Below are 15,216 nucleotides of genomic sequence, written 5' to 3'. Positions count from 1 at the left end.
ACCCTCAGCAGGAAATAGGGTCGAAGCTTCGGTGTGCCCCCCCCCCGCCGTGCACGAGGGGCTGGTGGGGCTGGGAGCACTGGGGAGGTGTGGGGCCAGGGTGAGGGCTGAGCCCCTGCAGCTCCAGCTGGAGCGGGGGGCTGAGGTCTGCCTGGCGTCGCACCTGTATGTAAATCCCTAATCCTGCCTTCGGAACAGCCGGAGCGCGAAATCCCCGAGGGAGAAAACAGCTTAGCAAGGGGGGAGAGGGAAACTCCAGGTTTCCTCTCCTGGAGCATCAATCTCAGCTGGAGCATCCCGCGCTCGAGAGCGCAGCCAGTCAGCAAAACAACAACTTTCCCCTTTAAATAGGCTGCAAAAACCGCAGGGCCCAAGAGATGCCATTGATGGATTATTTTTTTTTTCCTACTTCACGTTACCAAAGCTCTTAATGGTTAGAGGGAGATGGGTGATGACAGCTCTTGCACCCGGCATCCCTTCGTGCAGTTTTCCCGCAGGTCAGTGGGTGCTCAGGGGGAGCTTTGCCAGTGCCTGGCGAAGGGTTGGGTCTGCTGGGATCCCTTCCAGCCCCTCGGAGAGGAGCTGGCACGGAACGGGAGGCAGCCCCGGCAAACCAGAACTAATCCAGCGCTCTGTGTTTATTGGGGAATCATATGGCTGAGAAGCTCTGGCTTGATTTAAATATAAATAAATCTTCTAGAAAGGGCTAAATTTGGGGTTATGGCAGGAGAAATTACAAACGCAGCCGGCAAGATGCTGCGTTGGAGCTGGAGACCCTTCCTCGGGGACACGTCTGTCAGTTGGGTTTTGCGTGGCAGGTGATCAAAGGGCACGCGGTGCAGGTAGGGAGCCCGCTCCGGGCAGGCCTGGGAGGCATTTATTTTTAATGCGTTTTGACAGGTCGGTTAACGCCGAAGTCTTTGCTTCTTTTAATTTAGATCAAACTCGAGATTTGGAGAACAAGCTGCTTTGTGCTGTTGGTGTCAAACTGTCAGCGACTGTGTGGAAATGCTGGTGTTACAGCCCGCCCCGGGCTTGGGAAAAATTGAGTTAAGAGCTCCAAATTGTATCATTTAAATGAAAATTTAATTTGGGGGGGGGAAAAAAAAGCATTGATTTTAAGGCTGTTTGCTGCATCTGGAGAGTTTGCTCTGCAAGGAAGCGGCTGTGTGCCTTGATGCTGTGGTTTTACCCGGAGACTTGGGCGGTGGGAAGGTCCCTTGGGTCTGCGAGCAGCCGGAGGGCTGGTGTCTTCGCTCTCCAAACCGGCGGCTCTCCTGCAGCCCCCAGACAGTCTGTGCTGCGCGGCCGCGGGGACCGTCCCCGTGGGTGCAGCGCAGCCTGGCTCAGGGAGGATGTCTCAGCACGAGGAACCCGTGGGTGACGGAGCAGCCCCTGGGGTCACAGCGGGACCCACGGGCTGGGGACGGGGAACCAAAACTGCCGTGGGATGTAAAAGCAGTTCCTGCGGAAGCGGCTGACGGGGGTTTCCCCGTTTTGGGGGGGAAGCAGCAGGTGGGAGAGGCACTCAGGCTTGCAGAGAGCAGCTGATGTATTTATTTTTTTCTTTGGCAAAGAAGCTAAATTCCCTTTCCAAAGGGAAAACTGGCAGGGAGGATGGTTCTGGCAGGCTGCAGGCACTTTGCCTGGGAAGCAGCCCTGAAAACCAGGGCGGGCAGAGCTCCCGGCACTGCCGTCATGTCATCAGCTCCGGCCCCTCGAGGACGTTGGTTTGGGGACACGGACCCAGCTGCGAACCAGAGCATCAGCCGGCGGGGTAAACCCCAGCTCTGCCGGGAAGCGGTGGGCAAAGAAATGGGGGAGATTCCAGGAAAAGCAGAAAAAGGCCTGAACGTGTCTGAAAACAGTGGTTATTTTCGCTCCTGCATGCAGACGTGCAGGAGTGTGACTGCCAGGGAGACCCATCACCCCCAGCGGCACCTCAGGGCTTTAGGGAGCTGCCTGACAAAGGTGGTGCGTGCGGATAAATCGCAGCCTGATTTACCGGGGTGCGGTGCTCGGGAGGGGTGCTGCTGCGGGGCTGGGAGCTGAGCTCGTGGCTGCTGGGAGCCCCGTGGGACCCGGGCTGGGTGCTGCTGCCACCCATGCTCTTTGTCCATGGGTCACTGTAGCAGTGAGGGGGTGTCTGGGGGAAATAAAATAGATTTGGCGGGGCAGGGGAAGGAAAAAAAATTATGTAGGTGATGGGGGGGGGGGGGAAATAATCAGGCTTTTTTCCTCCTCATTATAGCAAATAAAAAGTCAGTGCTGTGCGTTGGAAGCCTGGATAGGGAGGGATTACTGGGGTGGAGCGCAGGATTACGGGAACACCCAGGACAAATTAAAGAGCAGTTTGACTCCATCATCCCTGCGGTCACCAGGGGCTGTTGGGTTTTTGTTCTTCCCAGCACACAGAGACAACAGAACTGCCCTCCCAAAGAGGAGCCGGTGGGGATGATGCCCTTGCAGGAATCCCACCCGTGGGGGAAAGGTTGCTGGCGTGGCTGCAAAGGTCTGGCTCCTGCGGTGGGCACAGGTATAAAACCAGGGCCACGCTCCGGACAGGGGCGATTTAGGCACAGGCAATGCCTCTGGGCCAAAATGCATTGATTTTTGGGCTGTGGTGACCCAGCCACCGCTCCTCTCCACCCCGGCTGCCGAGCCTGAAGCGTGAAATAGGGACTAGGAGGAGTTCAGACAGTACCTGGTGTCTCGGGGGATTAGGATTTAGCAGATCCTAGCCGCGATGTGCTGTCTGCCGCTGCGAGGAGGATCCCTCCCTTCCAAATCTTAAGCGGCAAAGAAATTAATTTCGCCTCTAAACGACAGGCTTGCGGGGCGAGGGTCTTCCTCTAAAACCCCTTTTGTCTGCGCTCGATGGCTTTGATGCTGCGCCCAGGAAAATGCTGCTTGCTATCAAGGGGACCCCCCCTCCTCCCCAGCGTCTGAGAGCAGAGCAGGATTTTGAAATGACTTATCTAGCGCAGAAAGGCAGAAAATCAAGTGTAAATCTCTAACCATGGAGACGTTTAACCGCTGGGATGGACGGAGGCGGGGAGTGAGCTGGGGAAGCGATGGCTTCTGTCTGCAGCGCTTAAATTGGGGGGTTTCTTGTGAAATGCAGGTTTAGTTGTTTGGTGGTTTGGTTTTTTTTTTTCAGGGGGCATTTTGGGGCTCATGAACCCCCCGGGCAGTGGGGCAGGAAGGCAAGAGGCTTGCTCTCTCTGCGGCTCCTGCTCCCATCCCCGGTTCGGGGGGCAGATAAGACCCCAGTGTCTAATTAGGTGCCAGCTCCGGAGTGTGTATTTTACTAAGCCCGCGCGTTGCCGAGGGCTGTAGGAAGCAGGGAGGGTTCGACCTATTTTCTTTTTCTCGTTTTTCCCCCCCCTTTCTTGGCAGCTTGTCAGCCACACAATAGCGAGGGTCTACAAGAAGCAGCGTCTCGCCTTGCTGCTGGTTGCCGAAGGGGGTACCAGAGGGCAGGCTCAAGCAAGAGCAGCCTCCCCTCCGTGTTCCATACAGGGGTATATTTTACAGTGTTTGGGATAAATAGCACACAGGGCTGTCTCATGGGCATCTGTCTCACTGGAAGCATTGATTTATTACCTCTCCCTCCTGTTTCCTTATATGCCTTTGAAAGCACGTGTGGATTGAGCAGCTCTTTCCATCCTTTCTGATCTGTTTTGACTGGAAATGAGAAACTCGGTTCAGCTCTTCAGTGAACTTTCTCTGCTCGGGCAGCGCGGGGTGCTGCTTTTTGCTGGCACGGGTGCTCAGCTTTCCCTAAATACTGGGGATGGTGGGAGCATCAAGGGCATCGGCTGCTGTGCTGGGGGTTTGGGTTGGGAAAGCAGGAGGGTGGAGGGGCTTAGAGGATGCTGCACATACGGGAGGTATCCGTGTGTACCTGGTCCAGAGATGATGGCGTATGGGGCTTTCTGGAAAGGAGACAGGTCCGTGCTCCCAGGGATGGCTGTAGGATGCGGTCCCTTACGCCGCTGCGGTGCCCGTGGCCCCGTAACGTGAGGGCTTTGTTCTGCACCATGCGCCCTGCAGCCAACGGCACGAAGGTGCACGGGGGCTTGCAGGGGAAGAGCTGTAACCTGCTGTTAACGAAAGCACCCTGGCTCTGGAAAGGGGATTTTGGGGTGCCTGAGCTGGGCTCAGGCACAGCCTATTTCATAGTCAGAGCTTTGCAGGGCAGGAGCAAACTTTCTGCTCTTCTCAAACTGTGAAGGGTCACTTTTCCCTCCCAGGGATGTTCTCAGGCTTCACAATTTTTTAACTACGAAGGAAAAACAAGCACACCCAGGTGCTCAGACCAAAGAGGAGAGAGAGAAATCAGCTGCCAGCCTCCAAATGCTTAAAACACAAAAGTGGGGAGACCCTCCTGGTCCCCGCTTGCTGTTAAGGTGCTTGCAGGGTGGCATGGCATGAAGGCACTGGTGTTGCCATGGATGGCTGGATTTTTCAGCTGCAGCAGGGGTTAAACACGCTGTTGGGGGGGTTGGAGACAGAACTCTGAGTGTTGGGAAATCCAGAAGGAAATTAAGCCATAGCTTCTTTATTGCTAAATTACGTCGTCTTTTCCACGTCCTTCCAAAGACAGATGGGCGCGGAGGTGTGTTTCTGTCTTAGAGGAGGAAAAATTATTTCTCCAAACAAAAAAACCCAAACAAAAAAACCCAAACCAAAAAACCCAAAGCCCCCCAGCCCTCTTCTGCAAGGGCGGAGGAGGTGGCAGGGAGAAAATAAATGGGTGAATGAGTAGAATGAGTAGCCACAAATATTAGCATTTCAGAGAGAGCTGCTCGACGGAGATTGTTCACCACCGGGCAGGCTTTAATAGGAGTGATAAGGTTTGCTTTTGTTCTCGGGCTCTTACTTAATCAGCCTGTCTCATTGCGATTTTTCTATCGGCGCACTTCATCACACAACTTTCATGTGCGAGTCCCAGCTGCAGCAAATCTTGTTAAAATGGCCTTGTTCAAACACGGGCGCCGGGTTTGTTCCCTAGAGCTGCAATATGGATGGATGGAGTGCAAGGCTGGAGGAATCAAAGGACTCCTAGTCCTGTGTATTTTATAATTCATTGCATAGCTAAGTTGCAGAATATTTTTCCTCTAACAAGCTTGAAGCCTTCTTCCGTATCTAAAGGAATATTATCCAAGGAGTCATTTGGGTCGGGGGGTTTAGAGACCCGCTGCTTTCTGTGTACCGTTTGTCAATGATTGAACAGCTTCCCTGCTCCTTATTAGTATTGCACCCTTGCATTTATTTTGTATCAGAGCGCTCTGCAAATAAAATCTTAAAAAGCTGCTGCTCTTGCCGCTGCCTGGGTGCACTGCAAGTGGCGGAAAATAAAGATGATCGAGTCCTGGGGGGGTTTCGATGCTAAGGTTAGCAAACACTGAAACAAAGCGTGGCAGAGAGCCTTTCCCTAATTGAATCCCTGGTTAATTTGGTCCTCCGTTTAATTTGCCCCCTGCTCCAGACGTCGGATGATTCTCACTGAAAATAGCCCAAAACGTGCTTATTTAGTTTTTGTTTTGATCCCTGTCCGCGAGTGCTCCCGGATAATTCAGTCCCCAAAGGCAGAAGCTTGCTGCGGGAAGCTGGAGCCAGGGAATGCCAGCGGAGACCCCTGTAATTAGATGACTCCGAAGGGTTATTTAGATCTTGCAGTTGGCATTAGTTGCACAGCGCAAGCTGGGACCTGCCCCGCCGTCGCCCGGATCAGCTGCTCGTGTCGGCCCTGGGAGATGTTCACCTCCAAACTTGCCCAGTTTTTTTTTTTCCACTCGCCCGGTTGTTTTCACACTTTTAATCGAGCTGTGATTTAAATCCCCCGAAAGCAGCAGCAGTCGCCCAGGTGTCTGTGTAATCTGGAGACTTGAGCTGCTCAAGTGCTACGCTGTCCCTAATTAAACCTGCCCCTCGCTGGTAATGAAGATTAGTGCAAGGAGAGAGACATAATTGACTTTCCATCCGAGGCTGCATTTGCAAGGTTGAGGGGTTTTTTCCCCCCCATCTTGTTAACTGAGCAAACTTGATTTGGGAATTGGGGAAGGGTGAGGAGGATGGAGCCCTGATTCCAATTTGCAACAGCCTGTTGGTTTGTTGTGGTTTTTTTTTTTTCTTGGCGCAGGACCAATTCCAACCTGTCAGGCCTGATGCCACGGTGAGGGTGGTGGTCCTGGAAAGGAGCAGCTGCTGGTGCCTGCCCAGGGGAATGGTGGTGGCAATCTGGTGCTTGAAACACTGCAACCAAACCAGCCCTGTGTGCTGGGAGCTGGATCTGCAAAAATCATGTAACCGATGCGCTTTGTTCTTGAATTTCACAGACTCTTCCCCAGAAGCTCAGCCCAAGTACATCAAAGGCGGCAAACGCTACGGCCGGCGGTCCCTGCCGGAGTTCCAGGAGTCGGTGGAGGACTTTGCCGAGGTGACCGTCATCGAGCCGCTGAGCGAGGAAGCGCATCCCCCACACATAGCCTCCAGCGGCTGCGAGGAGGTGAGCGGGAAGGGGCCGGGCGCTGGGGTGGGCTCTACCCCCCAAATCTCACTGCTCCCCACACCATCCTAAGGTGATTTGGATGTCCTGGGGTCACCCCAGTGAAGGCGCCGGTCGCCCTCCTCGCCTATCCCCAGGGATCAGCCGTGCCAGGCGGCACCTCCCTCGTTCCAGCCCCGAATTCCCGTCTGCAGGCAGGCTGCCGTGGGAAGCCGGGGAGGAGCTGGGCTCGCATGGCTGCGCGGTGACGCGTGTTGGATGCCGGCGCTGCTGGCCTCCCCGCACCCCTGGCTGCGGCGCGGGCCAGCAATTAAGCAAGGGCTGTAATGCTGCCTCCGTGGCTAACGAAGTGCGGGGTGGGAGCTAAGCGAGCAGAAGGAGCATGTCCTCATCTATTAGCTCATGCACAAAAACCCGGCTGTGGCTCCAGCGCTCTCCCGAAGAGGGGTGTGAACGGCAGAGCTCCGCAGCAGGCAGCTGCCTTGGGACGGTGCCCTAAATCCAGAGCCACCAGCTTCTCTGGTCAGTCCTCTGCATTTTATTTTCCCAGCAAACAGCTTGCATGCTCCAGCATGGAAGGAAAAGGTCAGCCGCCCCAGGAGCTGCACGGCTCTCGGCAGCCCCCGTGCCCCATGTATGCCTGTACATGTGCTTGCTCAAAAATCCAGATATTTTTTCCCCCCTGGTTTTGTGATCAACATTAGTGGCTCTCTTTGTGCTAGTGCTTTCAACCCCAGAATCTCCTCTTGCTTCTCCAGAACAGAAAAGCAAAAGGTGACAAGTGGTTGGGTTTGGTGGCATGCGTTAGCATACGGCCACAGCAGCATTTCCCTGGAGCTGGGCTCGTTCCAGCCTGCCCCGGTTTGCCAAGTATTGTCGATTCAGTGTTGCATGTTCAGGAGCACGAGGTGGGAGTTTTCCAGTGGGAAGAAGAAATGCTGCTGCTTTCTCCCCTCCTCTGTCTCCTGGCTTTGCTTGTGTTTTCCTAGAGATGGGGGGGCTCTGCAGTCACCTGCGTAGCGGGGATGCCCAACCCTGCATGGGGAAGCAAGGGGGACGTTTCCAGTGTTATTCCCATGCAGCTGAGCTTAATAATAATAATAATAATTAAAAAAACAAGCCCTCAACGAAGAGCATTTCCACCAGAGCCAGCTTCTTTACCCTGTTCTCGGTAACCTTTGCTCACCACCACGGGGATGCTCATCCATCTCCTGGTGCCGGCCACGTGGGCTGCCCTGACCTTGAAATCAATGTTAATCTGCCCACGACCCTCAGGGAAGCGATGCCCTCGACAGAAGAGGCCACTCTAATCCTACTCCTCTGTTTTAGCTGTCAAGGAGGTATAAAGGGCTAGTCTAGTAACAAGGCCAGTCAATCAACTCAACTGGTACGTAACCACGCTGTGCTCCCCGTTGGGTGCGTCAGTCTCGTGGTGGGACCTCTTGTTGCACCTTTTGGGGTGGATGGAATGCTTAATTCTCTTGCAAGTTGAGCAAAAATCAGGATAAATTTGTAAAATCCCCATTTTTCATCTCTATCAGCATTACTATCTTGTTACCAAAATAAGATCCTCTCGGTATGCGTAGAAATTATTTGCTTGAAGGCATGGGGGGGTCCTGGGGCTGAAGTGTCGGGTGGTGTTGGAGACTCCTGAAGCATTGACTTCTTGGGGCTCGGCACAACTAGCAGCCTTTGCCCAGGTTTCTCCTGCTGCGTGTATAAACACGCTGCTGCCTGCGCTCCCCAAGCCTGCCTCCAGCCCAGGGTGTTTTGTCGGCCTGAGAACTGGGGCAGTGTGGCTTAATTGGTGCTTTCTTTCAACCGGTGCCAATTAAAAGGGCTCAGGCTCTGTCTGAGAGGCTTCCTTCCCCTTCTGGTCTCTGTAAACATGAGGGGAGAGGCTGGAGGGCTGGTCTGTGCATGGGATCGGCTGCCCAGAGAGGCTCCGTGACCCCCCCCATCCCCAGTGGCTTTCCCGGTGCCACTGGACAAAGTCATGAGCAGCTGGGTCTGAATCTGGTGTCGACCCTGCGGTGAGCAGAGGGTGGTGTAGGGACCCCGAGGTTCCCTCGGACCCGCATGAGGTTGTCCCCACGGATGCTACCAGGTTAATGGGTGATGAGAAACGAGTGGCTCTGGCAGCTCTATGAATGCGGCGCTAATGGAGCTGCAGCCCTGAAAGCACCTAGAAATGCAACATGAAAGCTTGCGGTGGTCGAAGCTTTGCGTCTCCAGCCCCGGCTGCCGCTTGAGCTTGTTTGTCCTGACCTCTTGATACAGGTGATGGGTCTTGGTGGGCTTGGGAAGTGCTGTGACCTTGCTTTCGTTTCCTTTTTTGCCTTGTGTTACACCTGGGGATGATCTGCTCAATGATGGTGGTGCAGGGGTGGGATGGGGAGCAGGTTTGGTGGCCATGGGGTACCAACCCCAAGCTGGTGGTAGGGCAGCAGCACCCTTTGAATCATGGGTCCCCAGTGGCACACCCCTGGGCACACAGGCAGACATGGTCAGTCTTGAGGCCATGCTGACTTCCGAACCTCGGCGTAGGGCATCTGTCATCTCCCCTTCCCCAGCTGCTGGCTCTGCTCCGGGAAAGGTCCCTCCTATTTGCAGGTTGTAAAACCACTGTCATGTCCCAACTCTGTCACTTCAGTGCCCGCCGAAGCCTCTCGCTCCCCAGACAGCCGCGTGTTTACTTCTGCATAGAGTGGTTTCCAGCATGGCATGGCCTCGGAGCAAAACCTTCTGGGACGGTCAGGCTGAAACTCTTTGTCTTCAGGTCCTCGCCGTACAAATGTGAGGCTCCCGAAGTGCAACTGCCCTGTAAAGCCAGGATCTGCAAATAACAGCTCAGGATAGTGCTTGCTCCCCGTAAACGTGCGTTATTGATGTGACTGTGGTGCTTTGCAGCTGAAGGCAACTGGCAAAGGGGGGTGTGGAGATCTGCCGTCTTTCAGGGGTCTCTGCTCTGGCTGCCCAGACCAGCAAGGGAGGGAAAAATAAGGGCCGTCAGCGCTGGTGCGAAGGCTCACCTTGCCGCGTGCAAAGCCGAACAGGCTCAGCGTGCGCTCCTGATCGTCATTTTAATTAGCAATATATTCTGGTGGAGAACAAAGATCTGTCTCGCTGAAGCAGATGGCAGGGGAGGAGAGGTTGCTGCCTTATTATGGGGAGAGGCCACCGTGAGCAAACGGCACAGGCTGCAGATGCTCGCCTGGGCTGGAGGGCGGCGAGCATTGAAAGCCGCGGCCATCTGCTCCTCAGCTCGGCCAAGCACGCGCCTGCCCAAATAACAATGCATTCCTGGGATCGCCGCTCCCGCGCACGGCCCACCGACGTGTGTGACCCCCATCCAGCTGTAGCACCACCGGGGCTGGGGAAACAATGCCGTGCCTGACATCGGGATGCACCGGCCCCCCGCGCCCGCCCCAGCCCCCCTTTGTCCTCCCACCGGCGGTGGCCGACCCCGAACCCCCGCCGCACAAAGGGACCCCCTCGCCCGACGCAGCGGGGCCCCGGCACGGGGAGGGAGGTCACACGAGCTCCTCAGGGTCGGTGGCAGTGGGTTACCAGCCCGCAGCCCCCCCCGTCCCGCTATATTCAGCCTCTTCAGGTTGTTGGTATTTATGGAGTTACTGTGTGCTGTGGTTTGGGGCTCTTGGTTTTGAGGCAAGTCCTTGAAGTGAGAGGGTCTGGTGCTAAATGGCTTAGATCTGGTTCTGTATAAAAATAGGTATGTTGCTTATGCAAAAAGACTTGGACACAGCAGTGGATCCCTCTTCTGAGCATCACTGCCCAGATTCCCCTGGGTGCCCTCCTCGCCCCAAGGACAAGGATAAGTTGGCTGCAGGGTGGTAGCTCCGGCACCCAAACGTACCTCCTCCCTGCACCAAGTTGGCCGTTGCATATGTACCAGCACTTACGGGCTGGGATGGTGCCAGCTCGTGCATTTTTGGGAACACGGGCTGCTTTCTGCCTTTGCAGAGGGTAATTTGACGGTACCTGTTGCCTCCGCTCCTGCTTTTTGTGTGCTCGCCCTGATGGTTTATCAGGCAAACCAGGGATCTGCCACGTTAACGCCTCGATGGTGGCACCAGCAGGACAGCCCTTGTTTGGGCCAAAATCCGCAGCTTTCTAGTGCAGTATTACATATGCTTTTGGTTTTGTCCAGAACACGCAGGAGAGCTGCAGGTTCCAGCCCTGCCCGTGACCTGCCTCCACCAGGCAGATGTCTGCCTAAAGCAGAGATGGGAATGGAAAGGTTAAGCTTAATGCGATTCCTGCCCTGTGACTCGTCCCAAAAGCAGAGGGGTACATCGAGATGCTTGCAGCAGCGAGCGGCCCTCGTATGGTCCAGCAGATGAAACAGGAGCGAGCAGCAGAGCTAAAAAAAGTCCAGTGACCTAATCCAGTTTCCATGGTAACGTTGTAGATTAATGGCTTTTAGCTGTAATCTGAATGAGACGTATTGAACTTTTATATGATGATTTAGAGCCTCTTTATGCCCTGGGTGACTTTGACTTCAAATCCATCAGTCGCGTGCATGCAGAAGTACCCACTTGTAACGGTGGAGAAGTAACATCTGCCGCTGCTGTGGCTAAACCAGAAGTTAATGTCGCTGAGCATCGTGTGTGAGTAAATACCCTCGGCTGGTACAAGGGTGGTAGAGACAAGACAACATGTAGTACATGGGGAAATCATTTTAAACTACGTACTTCTGCCCTGCTCCTGCTGCCGCCTGAGCTGATGTGGTATTGCCACGGAGGAAGCGGAATGGCTTAAGACCAGCAAAAAGTATGGGTTTTTTTCCTCTCGCTAGCTCAGCGGAGCGCTTGTTGGCAGCACGGCTCTGACTCCTGACCTAGAGCTACAGTTAGTGGAGGCATTTTGGAGTGGGCTTGGCTGAGCGCGGGCTGCTGGCCCTCGAGCTCTGCAGGCAGATGGGTGTCCCTTGTCAAAAGGGAAAGCATAAAGCAGCGAAAGCTTCATCTCCCAAATCGCACGTGCTCTGGAAGCAGATGTCCCAAATCGCACTTGTGGGTTCATTGCAGCTTAATTACCTGTTGTGGAGGCGTGTTCCCCAGTGCCCGGGACGCCTGGGCTCTGCGGCTGGCATGGGTGATGTGCGATCGCCCGCAGAGGGGAGCGGGGCCGTGGGATGGTGTTGTGCCACGCGGGTTTCTGCCAAGGGCTACACCCGTGACGGTGATGCTCGAGACTCGAAGCGTGCTGTGCTCGCGTCCTGGCTTGCAGGCTAGCTGCGTGTGAGACCTGTGGGCTGCAGGTAGCTGTTCTGCAATGGGAGAGAAGGGTGCTGGAAGGAGAGGATAAGCCCACTCAAACGGTGCCTATACACAGCTCACGATCTTCCATGCATCCTCATCATCTTGACCATCGATACCTCTTAAGACAAGCAGCACGGTTTGCTTGGAGGGTAAATATCTCCCTCCCTCCCCATCAGCCTGCCGGACTCTGATCTGTCACCTCTCATGGGTCATTTGTGGGGCTTTAGGTGTCTTTTGCTGCAGCTGTGGCTTATCCCCCCCAAAGCACCCTGTGTGCCAGAAACAGGCAGCATCAAAGAGCTGTGGATTGCCAGCCCAGCCCGTGGGGAGCGGGGAGATGAAAGCCTGGCGGCGTTGCTGGAGCCCTGTAGCTCGTTTGATGCTGATCGCAGAGTCTCTTTCATACGGGTGATGTCTTGCAATAGTAATAACTTGGGAACCTTTTGTTTTCTCCCCAGCACTGGAAGACACGAGACAGCGAGGAGTATGAGGCCGAGGGTAAGAGCAAACAGCAGCACTTGTATGGGCTTATTCTCTTCTCAGCTTTGAAGATTAATCAGAGGAGCTCTTTAGGATGCTCTCAGGCCAGCTGGATGCGCTGAGCAGTCCCAGCCCGGCACAGTGCAGAGCTCAGGAAGGTGTGCATGGGGCAAGCAAGTCCCGAGCTGGGAATGAAAGCTAAAGCGGGGCTCCTTGGAGGGCACAGTCTTGTGCCTTACCCTCTCCGCCCTCTTTTCTTCCTCCTGTCCGGTGCAGAGGCTGCTCTGCTGCAGGTGCTCCAGGTCTCCCTGGCTGCAGCACCCCCAGACCAGCCCGGGGCTGGTCCTGGTCCCCACTCCTGCCCTGGGGGCTGCTGGCTGTCGTGGAGCACGGCAGGCACTAGATCTCAGCACGGACCAGTCATTAAATGTTTCCTAATTGGTCTGTAAGGGAGAGTGGGGTGACCCCCGTGGTGTGGAGACGCTCCTCATCCCACCCTGCTCCTTGTCCTGCATGGACACAGCTTGCGGGGCTTGGGGACTGAGCAGGGACAGCAGTGGGATGCGTCCTGCTCCGCTTTGGGATGTGGCCAAAGATTTTTCTCCCCCTGGTTCAGACAGGGATGCTCGAGGGGGACCCCCTGACATGAGCCACCAGTGTCGCAGTGAGCTCCTCTGAGCGCTTCTCCTGTCACCGGGCTGGTGGGCTTTGGCACTAACCCTCAGCACAACCCGCGGCACGCTAAGATGTGTTTATAACTAAGCCGTGCAGCTTTTAGTTGCTTCAACGCCTCTGCCGTATCTCAGCTGCTCTCTATCCCCTACCCTGTCCACCGAGACCAAATTTTTGCTCCAAAAGCTGCTTTTCCAGCCCCAGGTTGAGGTCGCGGATGCAAGGAGGTGGCCTTGCAGCTGAGCAGACTCTGACTGTTTTGTGTCTAGTAGCTCTGAGAGAGTTTCCAGCTGGGTGGGACCACACTCCAGGTGTTTGCTGGAGGTAGAGGAAATGTGTTCAGCTGAAGGCTATTGTTTGGGGTTTTTTTCCTGCCCCTGAAGGGGTGTTTGGAAGTACTTAGATCAAAACATACACTACAGTTTATGGTCAAAGGGGATGGGAGTTTAGGCAGGTCTATCTGGGAAGCTCCACTGCTGAAGTTCTCGACCTGGTCAAGGTATATACAGATATGCAACTTGCTCAGTCCTCACCCTTGATCCCATAACTGCCCAGAAGAGGAGAGGTCCCTTCTCCATCCGTGCCAGCAACCAAGGTGGCAGGGCTGTGCTTCCCCTCGCCACCAGCCCACGTTGGCCATTGGACTCATCCACGTCCCCGGAGATCTTCCTGGTCGTGGTCCTGGCTGCAGCTCACCCTGTGCCTGGATGTGGGGTTCCCTCGCCTGTGGTGGCACGTGCGAGGTGAATGCTGAGAAGGATCTGCTCCTTCTGGTAGAGTCTGATAGCCATGCTGGTGCTGGTAGCTGTACCCCAAAATTACAAACGTGCTCTGAGCAGGATGAGGTAAGGCAAATGTGGTTCCATGAGGTCTGGTGAGCAAGGAGGAGGGGGTCTGCCCGCGGCAGCAGTGAGTCCCCTGGGACGTGCAAAACCCCCAGGTCTTCTGGTGGTCACTCGTGTGCAGTGGATGGGCAGAAACCAGAGCAGTTTCCCCCGTTTCCAGGGCAGCTGCGCTTCTGGAACCCCGATGACCTGAACGCCTCCCCCGGAGCATCGCTGCCCACCCCGGACTGGATAGAGGAGAAACTGCAGGAGGTCTGCGAGCACCTCGGCATCACCAGGGACGGCCACCTGAACCGGAAAAAGCTCATCTCCATTTGTGAGCAGTACGGGCTCCGAACGGCAGCCGGGGAGGTGAGTGGCCATGTACGGACCCACTGGCACCAGCGCGCGCACCTGGGTTTTAGCGTGGTCCCCAAAAGTCTGTCCTGTGGTTGACCGTAAGCCTAAAGCACGAGTGCTGGTTAACAAGTCGCTACTTGGAAAGTGGTTTTCTGCTCCAGCTCGCAGCTTTCCAGCGAGTTTGTTGGTGTGGAACCATCAGACGTGGGAGGCTGCTCTGGTAGAAGGCAGCTGCCAGCCTTTCTGATACCGTAGCGTGCGTGTCTTCTCATGCAATCACAGAGTAAACTGGAATTTAAAAACGTATCCTAGATTCCAAGCATGTCTCCTTAATCCCAGGAATCTTCTAGCTAGACGGTAAATATGGGTTGAAATATTCATAGATGGTTGCTTTTGACTTTGTGAAGGCCTGTGGGCTGTTTCTGTCCTGCAGGAAGAGTCCACGAGAACATTATTTCCCTATCAAAAAAGTCTCTTGTCAATATAGGATTCGGTTTTATAAAAAACCCAGATTGTTTGCATCTTAAAAATAACACGGCTTATAATCATTTCTTTTTATAAAGTGTGTTTCTGAGCAGGTGTTCCTTTGCAGCATTTGCAACAAAATTTTTTCAGGATATTAAGGCAGAAAATGGGAAAAACAAACTGTAGACAAAGAAATAGTGAGGGACTAATCTTAAGATCTCTGGTCCTAATAAGGTTGGTCTCGCTTTACAGAAAGCAGACTGCCCTGAAGCATAAAACAGATTTATTATAACCTTGCGGTGCCTTAGTATGTTTTTTTTTCCTTGGTCACTTCACAAGCTGCTGGGGTTTTGGCATCTGTCTCATACCTTGCACTGAATTCCTGAGGTCACCCTGGCTCGAGAGCAGAATGAAATGAGTTTTTTTTTCATGCTGCCTCGCAAGGTGGAGGCTCCAAGATGACCAGGAGCTTACGTGCTTTTACAGGCAGGATTCCCATAGTGTATGTGGCTCTGTAATTTTCTATATGAAGGTTGCTGTACCAGTGTTAGGCTGATGCAGTGTACCAGGTAACTCTTTTGCTTTGCTTTTTTTTTGTAGAGCTTCGGGAATAGGG

General features: G+C 54.5%; 1 protein-coding gene across 2 annotated transcripts in view; it reads left to right on the top strand.

Annotated features, from left to right (window-relative positions):
- The window catches only part of NIN (ninein), a 55,190-nt gene that overhangs the window by 7,512 nt on the left and 32,462 nt on the right, over nucleotides 1-15,216 (top strand). For both annotated transcript variants that reach the window (XM_059819360.1, XM_059819361.1), the window contains exons 3-5: nucleotides 6,345-6,514; nucleotides 12,258-12,297; nucleotides 13,957-14,147. In XM_059819360.1, the coding sequence (XP_059675343.1) occupies nucleotides 6,345-6,514; nucleotides 12,258-12,297; nucleotides 13,957-14,147 (401 nt within the window). The remainder of the gene's footprint in view (nucleotides 1-6,344; nucleotides 6,515-12,257; nucleotides 12,298-13,956; nucleotides 14,148-15,216) is intronic.

This window comes from Gavia stellata, chromosome 7, assembly GCF_030936135.1.
Source record: "Gavia stellata isolate bGavSte3 chromosome 7, bGavSte3.hap2, whole genome shotgun sequence".
Lineage (NCBI taxonomy): Eukaryota > Metazoa > Chordata > Aves > Gaviiformes > Gaviidae > Gavia > Gavia stellata.
The sequence above is the reverse complement of the archived record's forward strand: the minus strand, read 5'-3'. Positions and strand labels throughout refer to the sequence as shown.